At 47.1% G+C, this 25,243-nt stretch overlaps 1 protein-coding gene across 1 annotated transcript; it reads right to left on the reverse strand.

Moving 5' to 3' along the window:
- Nucleotides 1–1,107: 1,107 nt before the first annotated feature.
- LOC309555760 (putative N-acetyltransferase CML1) lies at nucleotides 1,108–25,019 on the reverse strand. Its single transcript, XM_082257850.1, has 2 exons — nucleotides 24,904–25,019; nucleotides 1,108–1,806 (listed from the first exon to the last, which is right to left on the reverse strand). The coding sequence occupies exon 2, from the start codon at nucleotides 1,795–1,797 to the stop codon at nucleotides 1,126–1,128; it is 672 nt and encodes a 223-aa protein (XP_082113976.1). The 5' UTR covers nucleotides 1,798–1,806; nucleotides 24,904–25,019; the 3' UTR covers nucleotides 1,108–1,125.
- Between the last annotated feature and the right edge of the window lie 224 nt (nucleotides 25,020–25,243).

Consider the following 25,243-nt stretch of genomic DNA (forward strand, 5'->3'; position numbering starts at 1 on the left):
CTGTGTATTATTCAGTCCTGTGCCCAGCGCTCTGTGTATAATGCAGTCCTGTGCCCAGTGCTCTGTATATTATGCAGTCCTGTGCCCAGCGCTCTGTGTATTATGCAGTCCTGTGCCCAGCGCTCTGTGTATTATGCAGACCTGTGCCCGCACTCTGTGTATTATGCAGCCCTGTGCCCGCGCTCTGTGTATTATGTGGTCCTGTGCCCAGCGCTCTGTGTATTATGCAGACCTGTGCTCAGCACTCTGTGTATTATGTAGTCCTGTACCCAGAACTCTGTGTATTATGTAGTCCTGTGCCCAGCGCTCTGTGTATTATGCAGTCCTGTGCTCAGCACTCTGTGTATTATGTAGTCCTGTGCCCAGCGCTCTGTGTATTATGTAGTCCTGTGCCCAGCGCTCTGTGTATTATGTAGTCCTGTGCCCAGCGCTCTGTGTATTATGTAGTCCTGTGCTCAGCACTCTGTGTATTATGTAGTCCTGTGCCCAGCGCTCTGTGTATTATGTAGTCCTGTGCCCAGCGCTCTGTGTATTATACAGTCCTGTGCCCAGTGCTCTGTGTATTATGCAGTCCTGTGCCCAGCGTTCTATGTATTATGCAGTCTTGTGCCCAGCTCTCTGTGTATTATGCAGCCCTGTGCCCACGCTCTGTGTATTATGTAGTCCTGTGCCGGGCGCTCTGTGTATTATTCAGTCCTGTGCCCAGCGCTCTGTGTATTATGCAGTCCTGTGCCCGGCACTCTGTGTATTATGTAGTCCTGTGCCCGGCGCTCTGTGTATTATGCAGTCCTGTGCCCGGCACTCTGTGTATTATGCAGTCCTGTGCCCAGCACTCTGTGTATTATGTAGTCTGGTGCCCTGCGCTCTGTGTATTATGTAGTCTGGTGCCGGGCGCTCTGTGTATTATGTAGTCTGGTGCCCAGCGCTCTGTGTATTATGTAGTCTGGTGCCCAGCTCTCTGTGTAATATGTAGTCTGGTGCCCAGCGCTCTGTGTATTATGTAGTCTGGTGCCCAGTGCTCTGTGTATTATGTAGTCTGGTGCCCAGCGCTCTGTGTATTATGTAGTTTGGTGCCCAGTGCTGTTTGCCAAAAAAAAAAAATAAGAAGCAGAAGAGATGAAATATTTATTGCTGTTTGGAAAGATCATACAGGAAAATAATGTCTTTAAAGTCTATAAATTTGAAAAAATACGTATTTGGATGATAGATGTCTGTTATCCTGAAGCCCAGCCTTTTGTACAAACGCAGAGAATCCATATGGAACATTGTAGTCTCTAAGACTATGGCCTGATATCCCGACTTCTGTGCAAAGTCAATGACGGTGTTCACCAAAGCCTTGCCGATGCCTCTACCCCTATGTTCCTTGGGAACTGACAGCCTCTTGAGTTCCACTTGGTTCTGTCCACCAGGATAGGGAATTGGGGCAGCCCCCACCATGCCCACAATTCCTCCTCCTGATTCTGCCACCCAGAAGCAGCAACCATCCCGCTGAAGATAATGTTTCCTGATATCCAACATGTCACCAGCCAGGCATCTCCTAGCATAGGAAAAGAATACATATCGGTTCTTGAGCAGCAAGGCAAGTATGACGGCGATCACCGCTATAAATGAGACTGTAGAAGAGCCTGTGGTCATCAGCGCAAGAAGGAACATGGCAAGAATGAGGGTCCAAACTCGGGGAAGGCTAAACGTATGACGGATGGACACAGGGTAGTATTCTGAATAACCCTGAATGAAGATGTCCCTCACCGTCTCATAATCGGAGTCCTTGTAGAGCCGGATGTGGTAATCGGACATGTTACCTCCCTGTATAGAAACATAAAAAGTGATTATGTTAAGAATGGCTGGATTACTTGGAATACATTTTTTTCAGGGAGACATGAAAAATAGCTCTGCACCTCCTGCCCACTCCATCCTCTACTAAGCCATGCACCTCCTGCCCTCCTGCCCATCCACAACTCAGCTATGCACCGTCTGCCCATCCCATCCACCACTCAGTCATGCACCTCTTGCCCACCCCATCCGTTACTAAGCCATGCACCTCCTGCCCACCCCATCCACTACTCAGCCATGCACCCCCTGCACACCCCATCCCCTATTCAGCCATGCTCCCCCTGTCTACCCCATCCCCTATTCAGCCATGCTCCCCCTGTCTACCCCATCCCCTATTCAGCCATGCTCCCCCTGTCTACCCATGTTTCCTATTCAGCCATGCTCCCCCTGCCCATTCCATCCACTGCTCAGTCATGCACCCCCTGTCTACCCCATCCCCTATTCAGCCATGCACCCCCTGCCCACCCCATCCACCACTCAGCCATGCACCTCCTGCCCACCCCATCCACTACTAAGCCATGCACCTCCTGCCCACCCCATCCACCACTCAGCCATGCACCTCCTGCCCACCCCATCCACCACTCAGCCATTCACCCCCTGCCCACCCCTTACACTACTTAGCCATGCACCACTCAGCCATTCACCCCCTGGCCACCCCATCCACTACTCAGCCATGCACCCCCTGTCCACCCCATCCACTACTCAGCCATGCACCCCCTGGCCTCCCAATCCACTACTCAGTCATGCACCCCCTGTCCACCCCATCCCCCATTCAGCCATGCTCCCCCTGCCCACCCCATCCACCACTCAGCCATGCACCTCCTGCCCACCCCATCCACTACTCAGTCATGCACCCCCTGTCCATCCCATCCCCCATTCAGCCATGCATCCCCTGTCCATCCCATCCACTACTCAGTCATGCACCCCATCCACTTCTCAGCCATTCACCCCCTGTCCACCCCATCCACTACTCAGCCATGCACCCCCTGTCCACACCATCCGCTACTCAGCTATGCACCCCCTGTCCACTCCATCCACTACTCAGTCATGCACCCCCTGTCCACCCCATCCCCGATTCAGCCATGCTCCCCCTGCCCACCCTATCCACTACTCGGCCATGCACCCCCTGAACACCCCATCCACTACTCGGCCATGCACCCCCTGTCCACCCCATCCACTACTCAGTCATGCACCCCCTGTCCACCCCATCCCCCATTCAGCCATGCTCCCCCTGCCCATCCCATCCACTACTCAGTCATGCACCTCCTGCACTCCCCATCCACTACTCAGCCATGCACCTCCTGCCCACCCCATCCACTACTCAGCCATAAACCCCTTGCCCACCCCCTCCACTACTCAGCCATGCACCCCCTGCACACCTAATCTACTGCTCAACTCTGCATTCCCTGCTCACCTAATCCACTGCTCAGCTCTGCACCCCCTGCATACCTAATCTCCTGCTCAGTTTTGCACCCCCTGCGCACCTAATCCACTGCTCAGCTCTGCACCCCTTGCACACCTCATCCACTTCTCAGCTCTGCATCCCCTGCATACCTAATCCACTGCTCAGGCGCACACCTAATCCACTGCTCAGCTCTGCACTCCCTGCACACCTCATCTGCCACTCAGCTCTGCATCCCCTGCACACCTAATCTACTGTTCAGCCATGCGCCCCCTGCACACCCAATCCATACCTCCCAACTTTTGAACTTGAGAATGAGGTACACTTGGCAGAGGTAAAGTCCTGTGGCATGCTACGTAAGCCGCTGCAAAAAAAGTGGGTGTTACCAAACTAGGGGCTTAAGGGGCATAGTTAAACAAAACCCAGGCATTGGGTATTTGCTGCAGGGATGCTTTGGAAAGGAAGAGGACTTATGCTAGAAGATTCGGTGGAGGGGGGTCGGATATGTGATGTTGGGGTGCTCTAGGAGGGAAAAGGACTCGTGCTAGATTGTGGGGTCGGGGAATCAGATATGTGCTGGGGGTGTTTTATGAGGAGAAAAGACTTGTAAAGAAGGGGAGTTGGGTGTGTGCTAGAAGGTGAAGTGGGAGGATTTAAAATCCAACCCCCCCCCCCGCACATATTATCTTACCACTGTGCCCCTCCTCAAGTCACTTCTACAAGTGTACACACCCTCGTTACCTACCTCTGTCCACCCTCCATCCTGGTCACTGTGTCCCCCTCTCCTGTAAGTCTCCATCAATAATAAACTTACTGCAGACCTCAGATCAGCAGCATTGTTCATGCAGAGCGGCGTGCCTCAACCCCAGCTTCTCCTACTGTCTGTGTACATGAGAACATCAGAGCTGAGGAGGAGGTGGTTTCAGTCCGCTCTGCAATGTGTTGTACAGGCAGCCAGTGAGGAGAGATGCCAGCTGTCATAGAGGGGCAGATAGTGGCATGTGGAACCCCAGACACCCTGCAAGACATGTGGACAGGTGTCCCAGGCAGTGCCATTTTAATAGCATCATGGGCCCCTGGGCAAAGTAATGCACTAGGGCCCCTACTGGCTTCCATCAGGTGTGTCCATCACAGCGTCCCCATACATCAGGGTCCCTTATCACAGTACCCATATATATATTAGAAGTCCCCATTACAGTGTCCCCTTTCATCATAGGCGGCTCTCTAATTAGGCAAATTAGGCGGTCACCTAAGGCCTCGCATCTACAGGGGCCTCGCGGCCAGTGGTGGAGCGACAACATTTAGAAGGGCGCAGTCAGGGAAATCTCCCAAGTAAAAGATTGTTTTAAATCCTCGGATATAAAAGTTGCAGCAGTGTGCTGCAGTCCCTTCACTGCGGCTGCCCAGGTGTCTGTTGTCCGCTGACACTTACCCCGCCTTCTCTGCCTGGGGATTGGCCGTCTGATCATGTAATCCTAAGATGTGGAGGAATCGGTGGGCGTGTACCTGCATCAGTAGGAAGTGACTGCCCGGTCAGCTCACTCTGCTATCATCGGTTGTTGCTCTGGGAGGAGAGCTCTGCCCTGGCCCAGGAACATACAGGTAACCAGGCCCCGACTTGTCACTCTGCAGGCTGGTCATAGATTTGTGGTGTCTACTACACAAGGGGGTGAGTAGCCCCAGGGAAGTTGGAGGAGTCTTAGAATGGTTGGTGGAGGAGGAGGAGAAGAAGAAGGCCCTGGGTGGCTGGGGGAGGAGAGGGTGGCTGGAAGAGAAGGAGAGGGTCCCTGGGTGGCTAGGGGAAAAGGAGAGGGCCCCTGGGTGACTAGGGGAAAAGGAGAGGGTCCTTGGGTTGCTAGGGGAAAAGGAGAGGGCCCCTGGGTGGCTGGGGGAGGAGGAGAGGGCCCCCGTGATGCCAGAGTCAGTTGCCAGGGAAGAAAGTGGAGCTGAGTCAGTCCTGCATATCTGACATCAAAGCCAAACATGGTGGAGCTGAAACCCTTTGCCCTACACAATGACAGCACCCGAGGTGGAAGGTGAGGGGTAGCGGCTGTGACATTATATGGTGTTGCTATGGGCGCTAAGTATGCCCCTCATTGGCAAATCTGCTAATGGCCCAGTGGGAGGAGGACGTCATCTATGCCCATCGCAGACCACAGATACTGCTTTGGGCTAGATATATAGATGACATCCTCCTCCTTTGGGATGGCTCGCACCAGGAGTTGATCCTATTTTTGGAAGAATTAAATTCCAATAATAGAGGTATACACCTTAACTATGAGTGTAGTCAAACAACTATTAACTTTCTGGACTTAGTCATATCCATCAGAGCTGGCCGTTTCAGTACTTCTACTTATTTTAAGCCAACCGACAGGAATTCGTACATTCCTGTCGATAGCTGCCATTATGCCCCATGGTTGCAGGCTATTCCCAAAGGGCAATACCTTCGTATTCGACGGAATTGCTCCGATCCCCAGGAATTTGAGACTCGAGCACAAATTTTGACAAAGAGGTTTAAGGATAAGGGGTATGATGAAATGTTCCTCCAGCAAACCTTGACAGAGGTTAGGTCAACAGCAAGGTCCCATTTATTAAATAATTCCAAATCAGGGGACCAGAGAGGTTCTTCGCCATCTTTACCCTTTATAACATCCTTCTCCAGCCAACATATGTCCATAAAAACCTAATTGGTCGACACTGGCATATCCTTGGCAATGACCCTATTCTTCGGAATAATCTTCCAGATAGACCAAGGGTGATCTTTAGGGGAGCTCCCTCTATTAGGGATAAATTGTCACCCAATGTTTTACAACCACCGGCTCCCAAACCCAGTTTCTTACAGCAATTAACAGGGTTCTATAGATGTAATAGGTGCCAAATATGTAGCCTTAACTCCAATAAACAGAGGAGGGTGCAGAGTTTTGTTGCACGAAGTACGGGCAAGACACACACTATAGATCCCTTTATTTCCTGCATGAGCACTGGGGTGGTTTATTTACTCCAGTGCCCGTGCGGGTATCAATATATTGGGAGGACTAAGCGACCCCTGAACGTGAGACTGAATGAACATGTGGCAAACCTTAGAAAAGGTTTTCCCAGTCATTCAGTCTCAAAAGCACTATGCAACAGTCCACAACAAGGACCCCAGAAATACTCTATTTTTGGGGATCGATAAGTTTGTGTCACATTGGAGGGGTGAACCTCTTGTCAGGAGTATTTCCAGGCTAGAGATGGCATGGATCTACCGGGCCAAAACGTATGTGCCTCATGGCTTAAACGTGGATGTAGAACTAAACACATTCATTGATAATATATGATTTATTAATCATGTTATCATTGGTTTGCTTTTTTTCCTTTTTCTCTTTCTTTTCTTTTTCCTTCTTGTTTTGTCTATCGACAGATGAAAGTGTTAATATGTCCATTGGGGGACTAAGGGTTGAGCATACTATGGCTTATCCAATATACTAAGGAATTTTTAGCTGTATCTTATATTTACATCCATTATACTAAGGTGATGATAATTTTTAGCTGTATTATATTTTTATATATTTTTACATTCTGATATAATATTGGCTCTAAGATGGTCAATTCAGTATGACCAAACTAATTGTTTATCCTATTCGGTTTAGCTCATCCACAGTTGCATCTAATGGTGGATAGGAATGGGCTTTTTTGTTATATTCCATCTATCTATAACAACTGCAATTCAATGTTTTGCCACTAGATGGGGTTATGTGTAAAGCTGATTGTATTGTCATATTGATTGATTAGGTTTGAATAATAATGAATATTGTTCACACTGGATGTGATTTATGTGATTCATAGGATGCCCTGATACTTATTATTTTATTATTCTATTAATTTGGATGATGATTTGTTTCGTTCACTGTACAACAATTGAGGGAATTTATCTCTTCACTGACTGTTTTGGGACATTCTGATTGAATCATAATATTACATTGCAGAGGATTTAATTTCAATCTACATTTAATCTTTTATAATGTATATGAAACATTTTAATTACGGGGAGTGTTAGAGAATACTTTTCCATGACCTTTAATGGTTGAACGTTTTTCTTTACCCTTCTTCCGGCATATGGGGTATAAGTGGAAGGCATCAGCACGCCGTCCGCACCTTTGAGAACGTCATCTGTGACGAAACGGCGTTAGGTCACGGCGTGCTGACGTCACTTCCTACAGCATCCGACGAGTGCGGATGTGCAGGTCCGTACGGCCGGCGGCTATACAAGCTATTTACATCTGTTACATGTGAGTGTAATACTTTTAAATCTATTAAACTTATTGTGGTTTTACACTATGGCGGTTTTTATGTTTTACTCTTTCGGGACCGACCATTATTGAGTTCCAAGGGATCGTTATCACTTTCTGTGTCTACCCATTGGATTTGATCTGCCTCATTGTTCCTGTGGAGATTTGGAGGTTCAACCATCCAGGATATCCTGACACCTGCTAGTTATTCGCTTCTGGTAAGAGGCTTGGAGGTCTTGGTGTGCCGGATCCTTTGGGTGGATTTATTTAACCTAGACTGTCTTGCACTGTCTGGTAAGGGACTTGAAAGAGTGTATCAATGTGCCTTAATCAAATATTACATTTCATGATACCAGAGAAAATTCATTTTAGCTAGTGCCCACTTCCCAATGGAATGTGGTCCCTTGCAATTACATATTAAACAAGTCTTATTCATCCTGGACACTTAACAGTTAGGCTCCACATACAGATTACAGACACATTGATAAGTGTTTACATATTAAACACCTTTCATTCATTCATCCTGGACACTTAACTTTTGCATATGGATTACAGACACAACCTGAACACATTGACAATTACTTACATATTAACACATCAGACAGCTGAACAGAGACGGAACGGCTTTTCCACAAACGCAATTTCAGACACACTACACCCCACATTTACAGCAATGTATAGGGAAAACAAAAGCCTTTTCATGTATTGTCTTAAGTAGATATATTCTATTGTTAAACTGACCTATGGATTGTACACTAGTTTGAACTGGTTTTTCCCCTCTCAAATTTCCCATAAATATGTGAGCCGAAATGGAATAAATCAGATGTACCTGCATTAAGCTTAAGTGCTGTTTTCACTATATCCATACAATATAAACACATCACTGGTGTTTTATTTAACAAGTATTTCTATTTTTTGTTGGATTTTACGTTTCTTTGTTTTACAATTTCACATATCCAATATCCGGAGATTCATTTAAAGACTACTACCACGTCAGCAAGTTTGCGGATCTGGATTTTGAGCCTTAATCTTTCTGAGTTCCTGTAAGCACATTACCTAGAGGGACTTTGGACATACAACACATTTCCAATCACAGCACTCAAAGTGTGGAATATTGGACTCACTTTATTTGGACTTTTATTAGTTCCATTTCACTTAGCGCAATTTTTGTATAACAACTGTGACATTATATAGCATATGGACTCTGTACATTATTGGTAGTTTTGGTTGGAGTTGTCTTTTTGAGGTTTAACTCTGTTGTTCCCCCCCCCCAGCTGTGAGGGACTGAGGAATGACAGCCCACTATGCTGGGACTTATAGTGCCCTAGAATGTGGAGGACTGAGGAATCCTCAGTCCCTCACACAGGGCACTACAAGTTCCAGAATAGCAGGCTGCCATGCCTTAGTCCCCACAGAGGGCACTACAAGTCCAAGCATAGCAGGCTTCCATTCCTCAGTGCACTATACTGGAATTTACAGTGCCCTCTGTGAGGACTCAGGTATGGCCGCTTCTGCAGTGGGACTTGTCGTGACCTAGACCGTTACATGGAAGGCACAGACAGCAATGCACGTTACATGGAAGGCACAGACAGCAATGCACGTTACATGGAAGGCACAGACAGCAATGCACGTTACATGGAAGGCACAGATCGCAATGCGCGTTACATGGAAGGAACAGACAGCAATGCACGTTGCATGGAAGGAACAGACAGCAATGCACGTTACATGGAAGGCACAGATCGCAATGCACGTTACATGAAAGGCACAGACAACAATGCACGTTACATGGAAAGCACAGATCGCAATGCGCGTTACATGGAAGGAACAGACAGCAATGCACGTTGCATGGAAGGCACAGACAGCAATGCACGTTGCATGGAAGGCACAGACAGCAATGCACGTTACATGGAAGGAACAGACAGCAATGCACGTTGCATGGAAGGCACAGACAGCAATGCACGTTACATGGAAGGCACAGACAACAATGCACGTTACACGGAAGGCACAGACAACAATGCACGTTACATGGAAGGCACAGACAGCAATGCACGTTACATGGAAGGCACAGACAACAATGCACGTTACACGGAAGGAACAGACAACAATGCACATTACATGGAAGGCACAGACAACAATGCACGTTACATGGAAGGCACAGACAACAATGCACGTTACACGGAAGGCACAGACAACAATGCACGTTACATGGAAGGCACAGACAGCAATGCACGTTACATGGAAGGCACAGACAACAATGCACGTTACATGGAAGGCACAGACAACAACAATGCATGTTACATGGAAGGCACAGACAACAATGCACGTTACATGGAAGGCACAGACAACAATGCACGTTACATGGAAGGCACAGACAGCAATGCACGTTACATGGAAGGAACAGACAGCAATGCACGTTACATGGAAGGCACAGACAGCAATGCACGTTACATGGACGGCACAGACAGCAATGCACGTTATATGGAAGGCACAGATCGCAATGCGCGTTACATGGAAGGAACAGACAGCAATGCACGTTGCATGGAAGGAACAGACAGCAATGCACGTTACATGGAAGGCACAGACAACAATGCATGTTACATGGAAGGCACAGACAACAATGCACATTACACGGAAGGCACAGACAACAATGCACGTTACATGGAAGGCACGGATCGCAATGCGCGTTACATGGAAGGAACAGACAGCAATGCACGTTGCATGGAAGGAACAGACAGCAATGCACGTTACATGGAAGGTACAGAGATCGAAATGCACGTTACATGGAAGGCACAGACAGCAATGCATGTTACATGGAAGGCACAGACAGCAATGCACATTACATGGAAGGAACAGACCGCAATGCACATTACATGGAAGGAACAGACAGCAATGCACATTACATGGAAGGAACAGACAGCAATGCACGTTACATGGAAGGAACAGACAGCAATGCACGTTACATGGAAGGCACAGAGAGCAATGCACGTTACATGGAAGGCACAGAGAGCAATGCACGTTACATGGAAGGCACAGAGAGCAATGCACGTTACATGGAAGGAACAGAGAGCAATGCACGTTACATGGAAGGAACAGAGAGCAATGCACGTTACATGGAAGGCACAGACAACAATGCACGTTACATGGAAGGAACAGACAGCAATGCACGTTACATGGAAGGAACAGACAACAATGCACGTTACATGGAAGGAACAGACAGCAATGCACGTTACATGGAAGGCACAGAGAGCAATGCACGTTACATGGAAGGCACAGAGAGCAATGCACGTTACATGGAAGGCACAGAGAGCAATGCACGTTACATGGAAGGCACAGAGAGCAATGCACGTTACATGGAAGGCACAGAGAGCAATGCACGTTACATGGAAGGCACAGACAGCAACGCACGTTACATGGAAGGCATAATAAGTCCCCTCCTCCCCCCTCAGTCTGTGACAGTGTACAGACCTCAGCAGAATGGGAGATTTCCAGTCTCCGGGACTCCTGGTGGTTTACACAACCTCATCGCCCCCTCCCCTCCCCCCCTCCCCTCCCCCCCCCCAGGCAGATGCCTGCAGCTCCCAGACTGTGAGAGGATCTCTATGTCAGATTCCTGTAACAGGAGCCAGGCAGTAAGCAGAGCCAGGCACAGCTGTACAGGATGAGATATCAGCCTGGTGGGGTGACCGACCAAGGCAGACCGCACTCCCCTCATAAAAAACACTTTGGCTGCACTAACCCCCCCCCCCCCCCTACCCCCACCTCGTCCTGGCCCTGGGTGCCATTACCTTACCCACCAGGAGCCACTGGGACCTAGGAAGTAAGAGCCAGAACTGGGGGGTGGAGCTTGGAGGTGGAGTTTTGCATTCCAGCAAAACGTCATCAGTTGCTAGCACGCCGATTGTCCTAGCAACGTATAGTATCTCACAATAGTAAGTACACCCCTCACATTTTTGTAAATATTTTATTCTATCTTTTCATGTGACAACACTGAAGAAATGACACTTTGCTACAATGTAAAGTAGTGAGTGTACAGCTTTTATAACAGTGTAAATTTGCTGTCCCCTCAAAATAACTCAACACACAGCCATTAATATCTAAACCGCTGGCAACAAAAGTGAGTACACCCCTAAGTGGAAATGCTCAGCTCTGCACCCCTCATCTGCCGCTCACTCTGCTCCCCCTGCATACAGTCAGGTCCATAAATATTGGGACATGGACACAATTCTAATCTTTTTGGCTCTATACACCACCACAATGGATTTAAAACGAAACAAACAAGATGAGCTTTAACTGCAGACTTTCAGCTTTAATTTGAGGATATTTACATCCAAATCAGGTGAAAGGTGTAGGAATTACAACAGTTTGTATATGTGCCTCCCAATTTTTAAGGGACCAAAAGTAATGGGACAATTGGTTGCTCAGCTGTTCCATGGCCAGGTGTGTGTTATTCCCTCATTATCCCATTTACAAGGAGCAGATAAAAGGTCCAGAGTTCATTTCAAGTGTGCTATTTGCATTTGGAATCTGTTGCTGTCAACTCTCAATATGAGATCCAAAGAGCTGTCACTATCAGTGAAGCAAGCCATCATTAGGCTGAAAAAAACAAAACAAACCCATCAGAGAGATAGCAAAAATATTAGGTGTGGCCAAATCAACTGTTTGGAACATCCTTAAAAAGAAAGAACGCACCCGGAAGACCACGGAAAACAACTGTGGTGGATGACCGAAGAATTCTTTCCCTGGTGAAGAAAACACCCTTCACAACAGTTGGCCAGATCAAGATCACTCTCCAGGAGGTAGGTGTATGTGTGTCACCTTCACAACAGTTGGCCAGATCAAGAACACTCTCCAGGAGGTAGGTGTATGTGTGTCAAAGTCAACAATCAAGAGAAGACTTCACCAGAGTGAATACAGAGGGTTCACCACAAGATGTAAACCATTGGTGAGCCTCAAAAACAGGAAGGCCAGATTAGAGTTTGCCAAACAACATCTAAAAAAGCCTTCACAGTTCCGGAACAACATCCTATGGACAGATGAGACCAAGACCAACTTGTACCAGAGTGATGGGAAGAGAAGAGTATGGAGAAGGAAAGGAACTGCTCATGATACAAAGCATACCACCTCATCAGTGAAGCATGGTGGTGGTAGTGTCATGGCGTGCGCATGTATGGCTGCCAATGGAACTGGTTCTCTTGTATTTATTGATGATGTGACTGCTGACAAAAGCAACATGATGAATTCTGAAGTGTTTCGGGGAATATTATCTGCTCATATTCAGCCAAATGCTTCAGAACTCATTGGACGGCGCTTCACAGTGCAGATGGACAATGACCCGAAGGATACTGCGAAAGCAGCCAAAGAGTTTTTTAAGTTAAAGAAGTGGAATGTTATGCAATGGCCAAGTCAATCACCTGACCTGAATCCGATTGAGCATGCATTTCACTTGCTGAAGACAAAACTGAAGGGAAAATGCCCCAAGAACAAGCAGGAACTGAAGACAGTTGCAGTAGAGGCCTGGCAGAGCATCACCAGGGATGAAACCCAGCGTCTGGTGATGTCTATGCGTTCCAGACTTCAGACTATAATTGACTGCAAAGGATTTGCAACCAAGTATTAAAAAGTGAAAGTTTGATTTATGATTGTTAATCTGTCCCATTACTTTTGGTCCCTTAAAAAGTGGGAGGCACATATACAAACTGTTGTAATTCCTACACCGTTCACCTGATTTGGATGTAAATTCCCTCAAATTAAAGCTAGAAGTCTGCAGTTAAAGCACATCTTGTTTGTTTCATTTCAAATCTATTGTGGTGGTGTATAGAGCCAAAAAGATTAGAATTGTGTCCATGTCCCAATATTTATGGACCTGACTGTACCTCATCCGCTTTGGACGTCTGGATAATAAGTGACATCAGGCCCCAGGAACAACTTCCCTGCTCGTTCCCTGGGGAGCCAGTGCGAGTGACCGGCGGCTCTGATGTCCGCCGGCCACTCGCGATCTCCCGCTGGAGAGGGCTAAGGACAGACGGCTGATGTAAACACATCTGTCTGTCATTCTCCCTGAAGTGATCACAGAGGCTATGTGATCCTGCTATGTAGGATCGCATGTCTCTGTGATTACTTCACTAGCCACGCCCCTCCACAGGTAGAATCACGCCCCTAGGGACAGTGCATATTTTTAGCACTAATTACTGTAGTAATGTCACTGGTCCCCCCAAAAATGTCAGTCAGGGGTCCGATCTGTCTGCCGCAATGTCGCAGTCCCGCAAAAAATTCGCAGATCGCCGCCATTACTAGTTAAAAAAAAAAACAACAAAAATGACAAAAATCTTTCCCGTAGTTAGTAAACGCAATAACTTTTGCGCAAACCAATCAAAATACGCTTATTGCGATTTTTTTTTTTACCAAAAATATGTAGTAGAAAACAAATTGGCCTAAAATGTTAAAAAATTTTGATTTTTACATTTTTTTTTCAGTGACACTGATAGCAGTGTGCAGCAACACAGATGAAGATGACATCTCCCCGACACAACAGTTCCCCTTCTCTCTTCATGCCCGGTGGTCCCTTGAGTCGACTCCAGCCCAAACAGCACTGACAGGCCCGTTCCCAGGCTTGCCTTGCTCCTGTCCCCCAGACCCGCTCCTCTCGGCTCTCTTGCACCATGACATCACACGACATCCTCAGGCACCACCCTCGTCATACCCACCCCTCACTGTGCCACCTGAACACACTGTAGCAGGCACTCCAATGGTCGCAGCCGGCTCCAAGCCAGAACTGCACATGTGCAGTTCTGAGCTGAGCGTCACAGCATTATTTTTAACTGGAAACCTTTTCCTGTCACTGGCATTTACTGGCAGGAGAAAAGTGCCCATCTTTTACTGACTGCCAGAAAAATACTGACAGTTGGCAACACTGATGTCGGGGAGCTGCATTTCATTGATGGTATCATGAATTCACAGATGTACGCTCTATACTGAAAGAGAAGATGCCACCATCACTCCGTGCCCCTGGTTGTCAATGATCAAAAACACATCTAAGGCCACTGTTGCATTTCTGAAGAAGAATCGGGTGAAAGTGATTCAGTGGCCATGTATGTCTCGTAATCTGAACCCAATCGGGGAACACCTATGGGGAATTCTGAAGAGACGAGCATCAATCTCCATCCAGCATCCAGGCTCTAAAAGAGGTCGTTCTTGAAGAAAGGAAAAAGATCGATGTTGCAATATGTCGCCATTCATTCCATGCCTAGAAGACTCGGTGCTCTCCTTACAAATCATGGAGGTCATACAAAATACTAGATGGAGGAGTTTTTGTTGTGGGGTGTATTCATTTTTGCATCAACTAGTTTGAGTAAAACTGAAGATTTTGTCATCTAAGTTAAATCAGTTTTGTCAAAATTTTGGAGATTGTTCTTGTGTTCATTAAGATATTGATTAAAATCTTACTTTTCAAAAGTGGTGACTCATTTATGCTGAAAGAGAAGATGGTACCATCACTCCATGGGCTTGGTCGTTGTGCACTTTTCCAACATGACAATGATCCAAAACACACATCTAAGACCCCGTTCACATTAGGTCGCTCCGACTTAGGGGACGACCTGTGAAGTCGCGTGCAGCGCGACTTCGACGCGACTTGCACGGACTTCACATAATGGAAGTCAATGCAGGTCGCCTCCAGGTCGCCCCCAAGTAGTACAGGAGCCTTTTTCTAAGTCGGAGCGACTTGTGTCGCTCCTATTAGAACGGCTCCTGTACTACACAGTCGGAGCGATGGTGCACAACTTGTCAGGCTGACCAAGTCGCCTGACAAGTCGTACCAGTGTGAATGGACACTAAGGCTGCTGTTGCATTTCATTGATGGTATCATGAATTCACAGATGTCTTGCTCTATACTGAAAGAGAAGATGCCACCATCACTCCTTGCCCCTGGTTGTCAATGATCCAAAACTCACATCTAAGGCCACTGTTGCATTTCTGAAGAAGAACCGGGTGAAAGTGATTGAGTGGCCAAGTATGTCTCGTAATCTGAACTCAATCAGGGAACACCTATGGGGAATTCTGAAGAGACGAGCATCAATCTCCATCCATCATCCAGGCTCTAAAAGAGGACGTTCTTGAAGAAAGGAAAAAGATCGATGTTGCAATATGTCGCCATTCATTCCATGCCTAGAAGACTCGGTGCTCTCCTTACAAATCATGGAGGTCATACAAAATACTAGATGGAGGAGTTTTTGTTGTGGGGTGTATTCATTTTTGCATCAACTAGTTTGAGTAAAACTGAAGATTTTGTCATCTAATGCCCCATACACACGTGCAGATTATCTGCAGACTTTTGTCTGCAGACTTACCTTTTCTATGTAGTGCAAGGGCCTGCCGGATTGCATACAAATTGAAAGTGTTTAGGTTTGACCTCATATTATATGGTTTTGGTAAATCTGCAGACAAAAGTCTGCAGATAATCTGCACGTGTGTATGGGGCTTAAGTTAAATCAGTTTTGTCAAAATTTTGGAGATTGTTCTTGTGTTCATTAAGATATTGATTAAAATCTTACTTTTCAAAAGTGGTGACTCATTTATGCTGAAAGAGAAGATGGTACCATCACTCTATGTCCTTGGTCGTTGTGCACTTTTCCGACATGACAATGATCCAAAACACACATCTAAGGCTGCTGTTGCATTTCATTGATGGTATCATGAATTCACAGATGTACGCTCTATACTGAAAGAGAAGATGCCAACATCACTCCGTGCCCTTGGTTGTCAATGATCCAAAACACATCTAAGGCCACTGTTGCATTTCTGATGAAGAACCGGGTGAAAGTGATTGAGTGGCCAAGTATGTCTCGTAATCTGAACCCAATCAGGGAATACCTATGGGGAATTCTGAAGAGACGAGCATCAATTTCCATCCATCATCCAGGCTCTAAAAGAGGTCGTTCTTGAAAAATGGAAAAAGATTGATGTTGCAATATGTCACCATTCATTCCATGCCTAGAAGACTTGGTGCTCTCCTTACAAATCATGGAGGTCATACAAAATACTAGATGGAGGAGTTTTTGTTGTGGGGTGTATTCATTTTTGCGTCAACTAACTTGATTAAAACTGAAGATTTTGTGATCTAAGTTATATTATTAACCTTACTTTCATGTAATGAGCCAAACAAATGTTCTCATTTATGCTGAGCACTGTATATCTATGTGATTGGGCGGCAAGTGGTTCAAGGTTCAACGCACTGCAACAAAAAACAGATAAATACAGAAAATATTACATAATAACAATATTCATGTTCCGTTTTGTAAAAAAATAAAAGTTTATTACCTTTTTGTGATGTCGTATTATGCAGTCATATAACTGCACAGCCTTCCTTGGCTCCTCCTTCCTACCAATGGGGAAAGAGGGGGGGGGCGTGTCTGATTAGAAGTGGGCAGTGTGACATCACACAGAGTGGGGGGAGGTACAGTCCTAGTCTGCATGTATCGCCATCCCTAACACATTCGTCTGTATGCTGGGAGGCCTACAGCCCTCCCTCTGCCCATCTCCATATGCCCTACCTTTAAGTCCTGCAACAGCCTGCACTGACTCCAGATGACGGTCCAGGCAGCACCATCCCCCCACCTCTAATTTCCTGTCCTCGGGTCCCGGCACCCGATCTTCTCCACCTCGCACTCACTTCATTCCTGAGGCTGGGAGTCGTTGTTGTTGGCCTTCCTATGGGTGTCTCTACTGTACAGGCTGGAGGACGATCTCCACCTCTCATTGTGCATTGGGACCTGTGCATGAGCATTCCTGCCAATCAATTTTCAACATCGAGACAGATAATGATAAAGAGCCAATCACGGCAGCCCTTTGCCACATGATCAATTGTGTCCAATTACAGCCGGTCACTTGTAAACAAACTTGCTGGTTTTCAGCATTCCTTTCCTCACGCAGTGTGGCAGCGTGAGGAGAGGGGAGCTGATAACTGGCAATTCCCTAAATATCAGTGTAGCCCCATCAGTGCTGCCTATCAGTGTCCATCAATGCTGCCTATTAGTTCCCATCAGTGCCTACTCAAGTGTTCCCATCAGTGCAGCCTCATCAGTTACCATCAGTGTCTCCGCATCAGTTCCCATCAGTGCAGCCTCATCAGTGCCTCCTCATCGGTGCCTCCTTATCACTGCAGCCTCATCAGTTCCCATCAGTGTCTCTGCATCAGTTCCCATCAGTGCAGCCTCATCAGTGCCTCCTCATTGGTGCCTCCTTATCACTGCAACCTCATCAGTTCCCATCAGTGCTGCCTCTTCATTACTGTAGCCTCATCAGGGTCCATCAGTGCTGCCTCGTTAGTGCCTCATCATTTCCCATCAGTGCCTCCTCATCAGTTTCTATCAGTGCAGCCTCATCTGTGCCTCCTCATCACTGCCTCCTCATCAATGCCGACCTCATCAGTTCCCATCAGTGCTGTCTCATCAGTGCAGCCTCATCGGTGCCTCATCAGTGCCCCTCAGTGCCTCCTCATCAGTTCCCAATAGTGCTGACCTATCAGTTCCTGCTCATCAGTTCTTATCAGTGCTGCCTCATCAGTGCCTTCTCATCAGTTCCCATCAGTGCAGCCTCATCGGTGCCTCCTCATCAGTGCAGCCTTAACCGGTTGCCGACCGCCGCACGACTATTTACTGCGGCGGTCAGCCCCGGCCAGGCAGAGTGACGTAGGGGTACGTCACTCACCTGTCACTGACTTGTGAGCCAATTGTGGGCGGGCGCGCGCCCGCCCCGGCTCGTTTACTGACATGTAAACAAGCCGTCTGTCATTCTCCCTGGTGTAAAAATGAAGATCAGACGATTCTACTATGTAGGACCGTTGATCTCTGTTTTTACACCAATAGCCATGTCCAATCACAGTTATAAACACGCCCCTAGGACACACTTAACCCCTCCCTCTCCAATACAGTTAACCCCTTCCCTGCCAGTGTCATTTTTGCAGTAACAGTGCATATGTATAGCACTGATTACTGCAGTAATGTCACTGGTAGCCCCAAAAGTGTCAAAAATGTCAGTCAAGGGTCCGATCTGTCCGCCGCAATGTCGCAGTCCCGCAAAAAAAAATCGCAGATCGCCGCCATTACGCGTTAAAGAAAAAAAACACCAAAAATTACAAAAATCTTTCCCTTTGTTAGTAAACGCGATAACTTTTGCGCAAACCAATCAAAATACGCTTTTTGCGATTTTTTTACCAAACATATGTAGCATAAAACAAATTGGCTGAAAATGTTAAAAAATTTTGATTTTTACATTTTTTTGGGGGAATTTAGTATAAAAAAATTTGAAAAATATTGTTATTTTTGCAAAATTGACGCTCTTTTTTTGTTTATAGCGCATGATCAAAAAATCGCACAGGTGATCAAATACCACCACGTCCACGCAATTGTCTGTTAAAATCACACAGTAAAAAATCGCAAAAAACCCCCTTGTCTTTTAGCAGCCAAATCCTCCGGGGCTTAAGTGGTTAACAGTGCCTCTTCATCAGTGCAGCCTCAATAGTGCCTCCTCGTCAGTGCTACCTCATTAGTGCCTCCTCATCAGTGCTGCCTGCTCATCACTGTAGCCTCATCAGGGTCCATCAGTGCTGCCTCATTAGTGCCTCCTCATCAGTTCCCATCAGTGCCTCCTCATCAGTTTCTATCAGTGCAGCTTCATCAGTGCCTGATAGTACCCCTACGTCACTCTGCCTGGCCGGGGCTGACCACCGCAGTATATAGTCGTGCAGCGGTCGGCAACCGGTTAAGGCTGCACTGATGAGGAGGCACCGATGAGGCTGCACTGATGGGAACTGATGAGAAGGCACTGATGAGGCAGCACTGATAAGAACTGATGAGCAGGAACTGATAGGGCAGCACTATTGGGAACTGATGAGGAGGCACTGAGGGGCACCAATGAGGCTACACTGATGAGACAGCACTGATGGGAACTGATGAGGCGGCACTGATGAGGAGGCAGTAATGAGGCTGCACTGATGAGACAGCACTGATGGGAACTAATGAGGAGGGGCTGCCGGGACCTGAAGGTTGATTTGTGGGCTAGTAGGAGAGTGAAGAGCTGCAGGCTTCCCAGCATACTGACTGCACGCAACGCAGGGGGGCGTGTGATTGGCCCCAAATTTATTCTGCAGCAGGACAACCACCCCACACATACAGCCAATATCATTAAGAACCATATTCAATGTAAAGAAGAACAAGGAGTCCTGGAAGTGATGGTTTGGCCCCCACAGAGCCCTGATCTTAACATCATGGAGTCTGGGAGGACATAAAGAGACAAAAGAGCAGCCGACATCCACAGAAGATCTGTGCTTAGTTCTCCTAGATGTTTGGAACCATCTACCTGCCGGGTTCCTTCAAAATGTTTTGGAGATGTTTTGGAACTACATTTCCCATGATTGCCCAAATACACTGCAGAGTGCATGAGCATCATGGGAAATGTAGTTCCAAAACATCTGGGGTGCCAAGGTTTGCCATCACTGACCTAGAAGAACTGATGCTGGCATGAAGCCAAAGGGTGGTCACGCCAAAAATGGATTCGATTTTGAATTTTCTTCTTTTCGCTCACTTTGCATTTTGTAAATTGATAAAAAACTAAGCAATGAAAATTTATATATTGAAAGCATTCTTACTTTACAGCAATTCTTCACACCTGCCTAAAACTTTTGCACAGTGCTGTATTTCCTAATAAATATATATTTCATAGGGAAAAAAAAAACATTTCTTTTCAAAAGGATAATATAAAAAAAAAGCAAAAAAAAAAAATATATATAGATATGATACAAAGAATAGCAGACTAAATGTCACCCCATCAGGGTTTACATCTATTTTAACCGCCTCCCCTCTTGTTCTGGACCTATGATGTCGCTCAGTCTCACTGCAATTGCGCACCTGCGGGGGGTGCGCAGCAATCCCGGGCGCTCTGTGTTCCTGGGACAAGGCGTGACCCCGGTCTTGGTAAAGAGCCGATTTGTACCTATACAGTGGGTACGGAAAGTATTCAGACCCCCTTAAATTTTTCACTCTTTGTTATATTGCAGCCATTTGCTAAAATCATTTAGGTTCATTCTTCTTCCTCATGAATGTACACATAGCACCCCATACTGACAGAAAAACACAGAATTGTTGACATTGTTGCAGATTTATTAAAAAAGAAAAACTGAAATATCACATGGTCCTAAGTATTCAGACCCTTTGCTGTGACACTCATATATTTAACTCAGGTGCTTTCCATTTCTTCTGATCATCCTTGAGATGGTTCTACACCTTCATTTGAGTCCAGCTGTGTTTGATTATACTGATTGGACTTGATTAGGAAAGCCACACACCTGTCTATATAAGACCTTCCAGATCACAATGCATGTCAGAGCAAATGAGAATCATGAGGTCAAAGGAACTGCCTGAAGAGCTCAGAGACAGAATTGTGGCAAGGCACAGATCTGGCCAAGGTTACCAAAAGATTTCTGCTGCACTTAAGGTTCCTAAGAGCACAGTGGCCTCCATAATCCTCAAATGGAAGACGTTTGGGACGACCAGAACCCTTCCTAGAGCTGGCCGTCCGGCCAAACTGAGCTATCGGGGGAGAAGAACCTTGGTGAGAGAGGTAAAGAAGAACCCAAAGATCACTGTGGCTGAGCTCCAGAGATGCAGTCAGGAGATGGGAGAAAGTTGTAGAAAGTCAACCATCACTGCAGCCCTCCACCAGTCGGGGCTTTATGGCAGAGTGGCCCGACGGAAGCCTCTCCTCAGTGTAAGACACATGAAAGCCCGCATGGAATTTGCTAAAAAACACCTGAAGGACTCCAAGATGGTGAGAAATAAGATTCTCTGGTCTGATGAGACCAAAATAGAACTTTTTGGCCTTAATTCTAAGCGGTATGTGTGGAGAAAACCAGGCACTGCTCATCACCTGTCCAATACAGTCCCAACAGTGAAGCATGGTGATGGCAGCATCATGCTGTGGGGGTGTTTTTCAGCTGCAGGGACAGGACGACTGGTTGCAATCGAGGGAAAGATGAATGCGGCCAAGTACAGGGATATCCTGGACAAAAACCTTCTCCAGAGTGCTCTGGACCTCAGACTGGGCCGAAGGTTTACCTTCCAACAAGACAATGACCCTAAGCACACAGCTAAAATAACGAAGGAGTGGCTTCACAACAACTCCGTGACTGTTCTTGAATGGCCCAGCCAGAGCCCTGACTTAAACCCAATTGAGCATCTCTGGAGAGACCTAAAAATGGCTGTCCACCAACGTTTACCATCCAACCTGACAGAACTGGAGAGGATCTGCAAGGAGGAATGGCAGAGGATCCCCAAATCCAGGTGTGAAAGACTTGTTGCATCTTTCCCAAAAAGACTCCTGGCTGTATTAGATCAAAAGGGGGCTTCTACTAAATACTGAGCAAAGGGTCTGAATACTTAGGACCATGTGATATTTCAGTTTTTCTTTTTTAATAAATCTGCAACAATGTCAACAATTCTGTGTTTTTCTGTCAGTATGGGGTGCTATGTGTACATTCATGAGGAAGAAGAATGAACTTAAATGATTTTAGCAAATGGCTGCAATATAACAAAGAGTGAAAAATTTAAGGGGGTCTGAATACTTTCCGTACCCACTGTAAGTGAGGCCATTCTGTGCCCATCAATGATGCCAGTCTGTGCCCATAAGTAATTCCAATTTGTATCTATCAGTGAGGCCAGTCTGTGCCCATCAGTGATGCCAATTTGTATCTATCAGTGAGGCCAGTCTGTGTCCATCACTAATTCCAATTTGTATCTATCAGTGAGGCCAGTCTGTGCCCATCAGTGATGCCAATTTGTACCTATCAGTGAGGCCAATCTGTGCCCATCAGTGATGCCAATTTGTACCTATCAGTGAGGCCATTCTGTGCCCGTCAGTGATGCCAATTTGTATCAATGAGGCCATTCTGTGCCCGTCAGTGATGCCAATTTGTATCAATGAGGCCATTCTGTGCCCATCAGTAATTTCAATTTGGACCTATCAGTGAGGCCATTCTGTGCCCATCAGTGAAGCCAATTTGTACCTATCAGTGACGCCATTCTGTACCCATCAGTAAAGCCAATTTGTACCTATCAGTGAGGCCATTCTGTGCCCATCAGTAAAACCAATTTGTTTCTATCAGTAAAGCCATTCTGTGCACGACAATGATGCCAATTTGTACCTATCAGTGACAGGGGCGGATCCAGAGTCTAGTCTCGGGAGGGGCAGTGCGGTTTTACGTGGGCAATTTGTCTGAACAATGGCTGGTGTTGCCGTTTCAATCATCAAGGCACCATGTTTGATATGGTGTCAGGATGATTGAAGCACATTATTTCTATTATTAGAATGTAATATAAAATGAAATAGTTCAACTCACCATAATGCGGAATCAGTGGGAGCCCTGAGCGTGTCACTTGCCACTGTCACCTCCTACCAGATGCTGCTTGTCACTTACCACCAGGTTCACCTTTTCACTTGTCATGTCATTAGTACTGCTGGTGGGTACTGCTCACTGGTACTGATGCGGGTGCTGATGGCGTGTACTGCTGACTGGTAATGATGGTGGATGCTGGTACTGATGGCGGGTACTGCTGACTGGTACTGCTTGCTGGTACTGTTGGTCCTGCTTGTTGGTACTGCTGGTACTGCTTGCTGGCACAGCTGGTACTGTTAGTACTGCTCGCTGGCACTGCTGGTACTGCTGGCATTTCTGGTACTGCTGGCACTGCTGGCATTTCTGGTACTGCTGGCATTTCTGGTAATGCTGGCATTTCTGGCACTGCTGGCACTTCTGGTACTGCTGTCATTTCTGGTACTGCTGGCACTGCTGGTATTTCTGGTACTGCTGGCATTTCTGGTACTGCTGGCACTGCTGGCATTTCTGGTACTGCTGGCATTTCTGGTACTGCTGCCATTTCTGGTACTGCTGGCACTTCTGGTAATGCTGGCATTTCTGGTACTGCTGGTAATGCTGGCATTTCTGGTACTGCTGGTATTTCTGGTACTGCTGGTACTGCTGGCATTTCTGGTACTGCTGGCACTGCTGGCATTTCTGATACTGCTGCCATTTCTGGTACTGCTGGCACTTCTGGTAATGCTGGCATTGCTGGCCTGCTGGCATTTCTGGTACTGCTGGTACTGCTGGCATTTCTGGTAATGCTGGCATTTCTGGCACTGCTGGCACTTCTGGTACTGCTGTCATTTCTGGTACTGCTGGCACTGCTGGTATTTCTGGTACTGCTGGCATTTCTGGTACTGCTGGCACTGCTGGCATTTCTGGTAATGCTGGCATTTCTGGTAATGCTGGCATTTCTGGTACTGCTGGTAATGCTGGCATTTCTGGTACTGCTGGCATTTCTGGTACTGCTGGCACTGCTGGCATTTCTGGTACTGCTGGCACTGCTGGCATTTCTGGCACTGCTGGCACTGCTGGGACAGGAGCGGCGCTCGAAGCAGGCGGCTGGAGGAGAGAGCAGAGCCGCCGCTTCCTTCCTGTACAGCTCCTGTCACAGGCGGAGTGCACTGTGTATCACTCCGCCTGTGACAGGAGCCGGAACTATAGAGGAAGTAGCGGCTTCTTCTACAGTGCGGCGGCTCCTCCTCACAGACCGCAGCGCTTGGGGATGGCGGGTCGGGATCCCGAAATCTGGGCTTACCGACCCGCCATCCCAGAGCATAGTGATGCTGGCTCGGGGGGGGGGGGGGGGGGCAATTGACCCATTGCCCCCCCCCCCCCCCTGGATCCGCCACTGATCAGTGAGGCCATTCTGTGCCCATCTGTGATACAAGTCAGTGCTGCCTTTCAGTGCCCATTAGTGCTCCCTATCTGTGCGACCCATCAGTGTTGACTATCTGTGCTTATCAGTGCCGCCTATCAGTGCCCAATCAGTGCTGCATATTAGTGCCTTCTCATCAGTGCAGCCTATCAGTGCCCCCCAATGCAGCCTATAGTGCAGCCTATCAGTGCCTCCCCCCCAATGCAGCCTATCAGTGCCCATCAGTGCAGCCTATAGTGCAGCCTATCAGTTCCCATCAGTGCAGCATATCAGTGACCCCCCCCCTCAATGCAGCCCATCAGTGCAGCCTATGAGTGTCCATCAGTGCAGCCTCATCAGCGCACATGGGTCTTTTGTTTTTTTTAGCAAAACAGAAAAAACCCAGTGGTGATTAAATACCACCAAAAGAAAGCTCTATTCGTGTGACAAACGATAAAAAATTAATTTGGGTACAGTGTTGCATGACTGCGCAATTGTCATTCAAAGTATGAGAGCGCTAAAAGCTGACAATTGCCCAGGGCAGGAAAGGGGTGAAAGTGCCGGGTATTGAAGTGGTTAATGAATCTTCAGATTGGCTATGTGTATGTAATGGTGGATCTTTGTGTTTACAGACCTGGGAAGGGTCCTGAGGACAGTCGAGGCGATTCCCTTTAATGTGCGTCCTTCAAGTAGCCTGTCTCTGGATTTCTCCTCTCCTCCTTATCGCTTGTATGGCCAACATACAAGTCCCAGCTACCTTTGATCGGATTCAGTAAATGATTGTTGGCAGTGCCAGTTCATTGGTCATGCTAGGTGGTTTCCTGAAAAAAATGCCATGCCTACTACCTGAGATAAGGAGGCAATACAAGGGAAGTTTTTAAAGTGAACCTAGGATAAGAGAAAAGTGCAGGCTGCTGACCTCCTTCTAAAAATTCCCGTTACCTGGCTGTTGTGTTGCAATGTCAAAATAAATG

Source organism: Pelophylax lessonae (assembly GCF_965119305.1).
Source record: "Pelophylax lessonae genome assembly, chromosome: 1".
In the NCBI taxonomy this organism is placed as follows: Eukaryota; Metazoa; Chordata; class Amphibia; order Anura; family Ranidae; genus Pelophylax; species Pelophylax lessonae.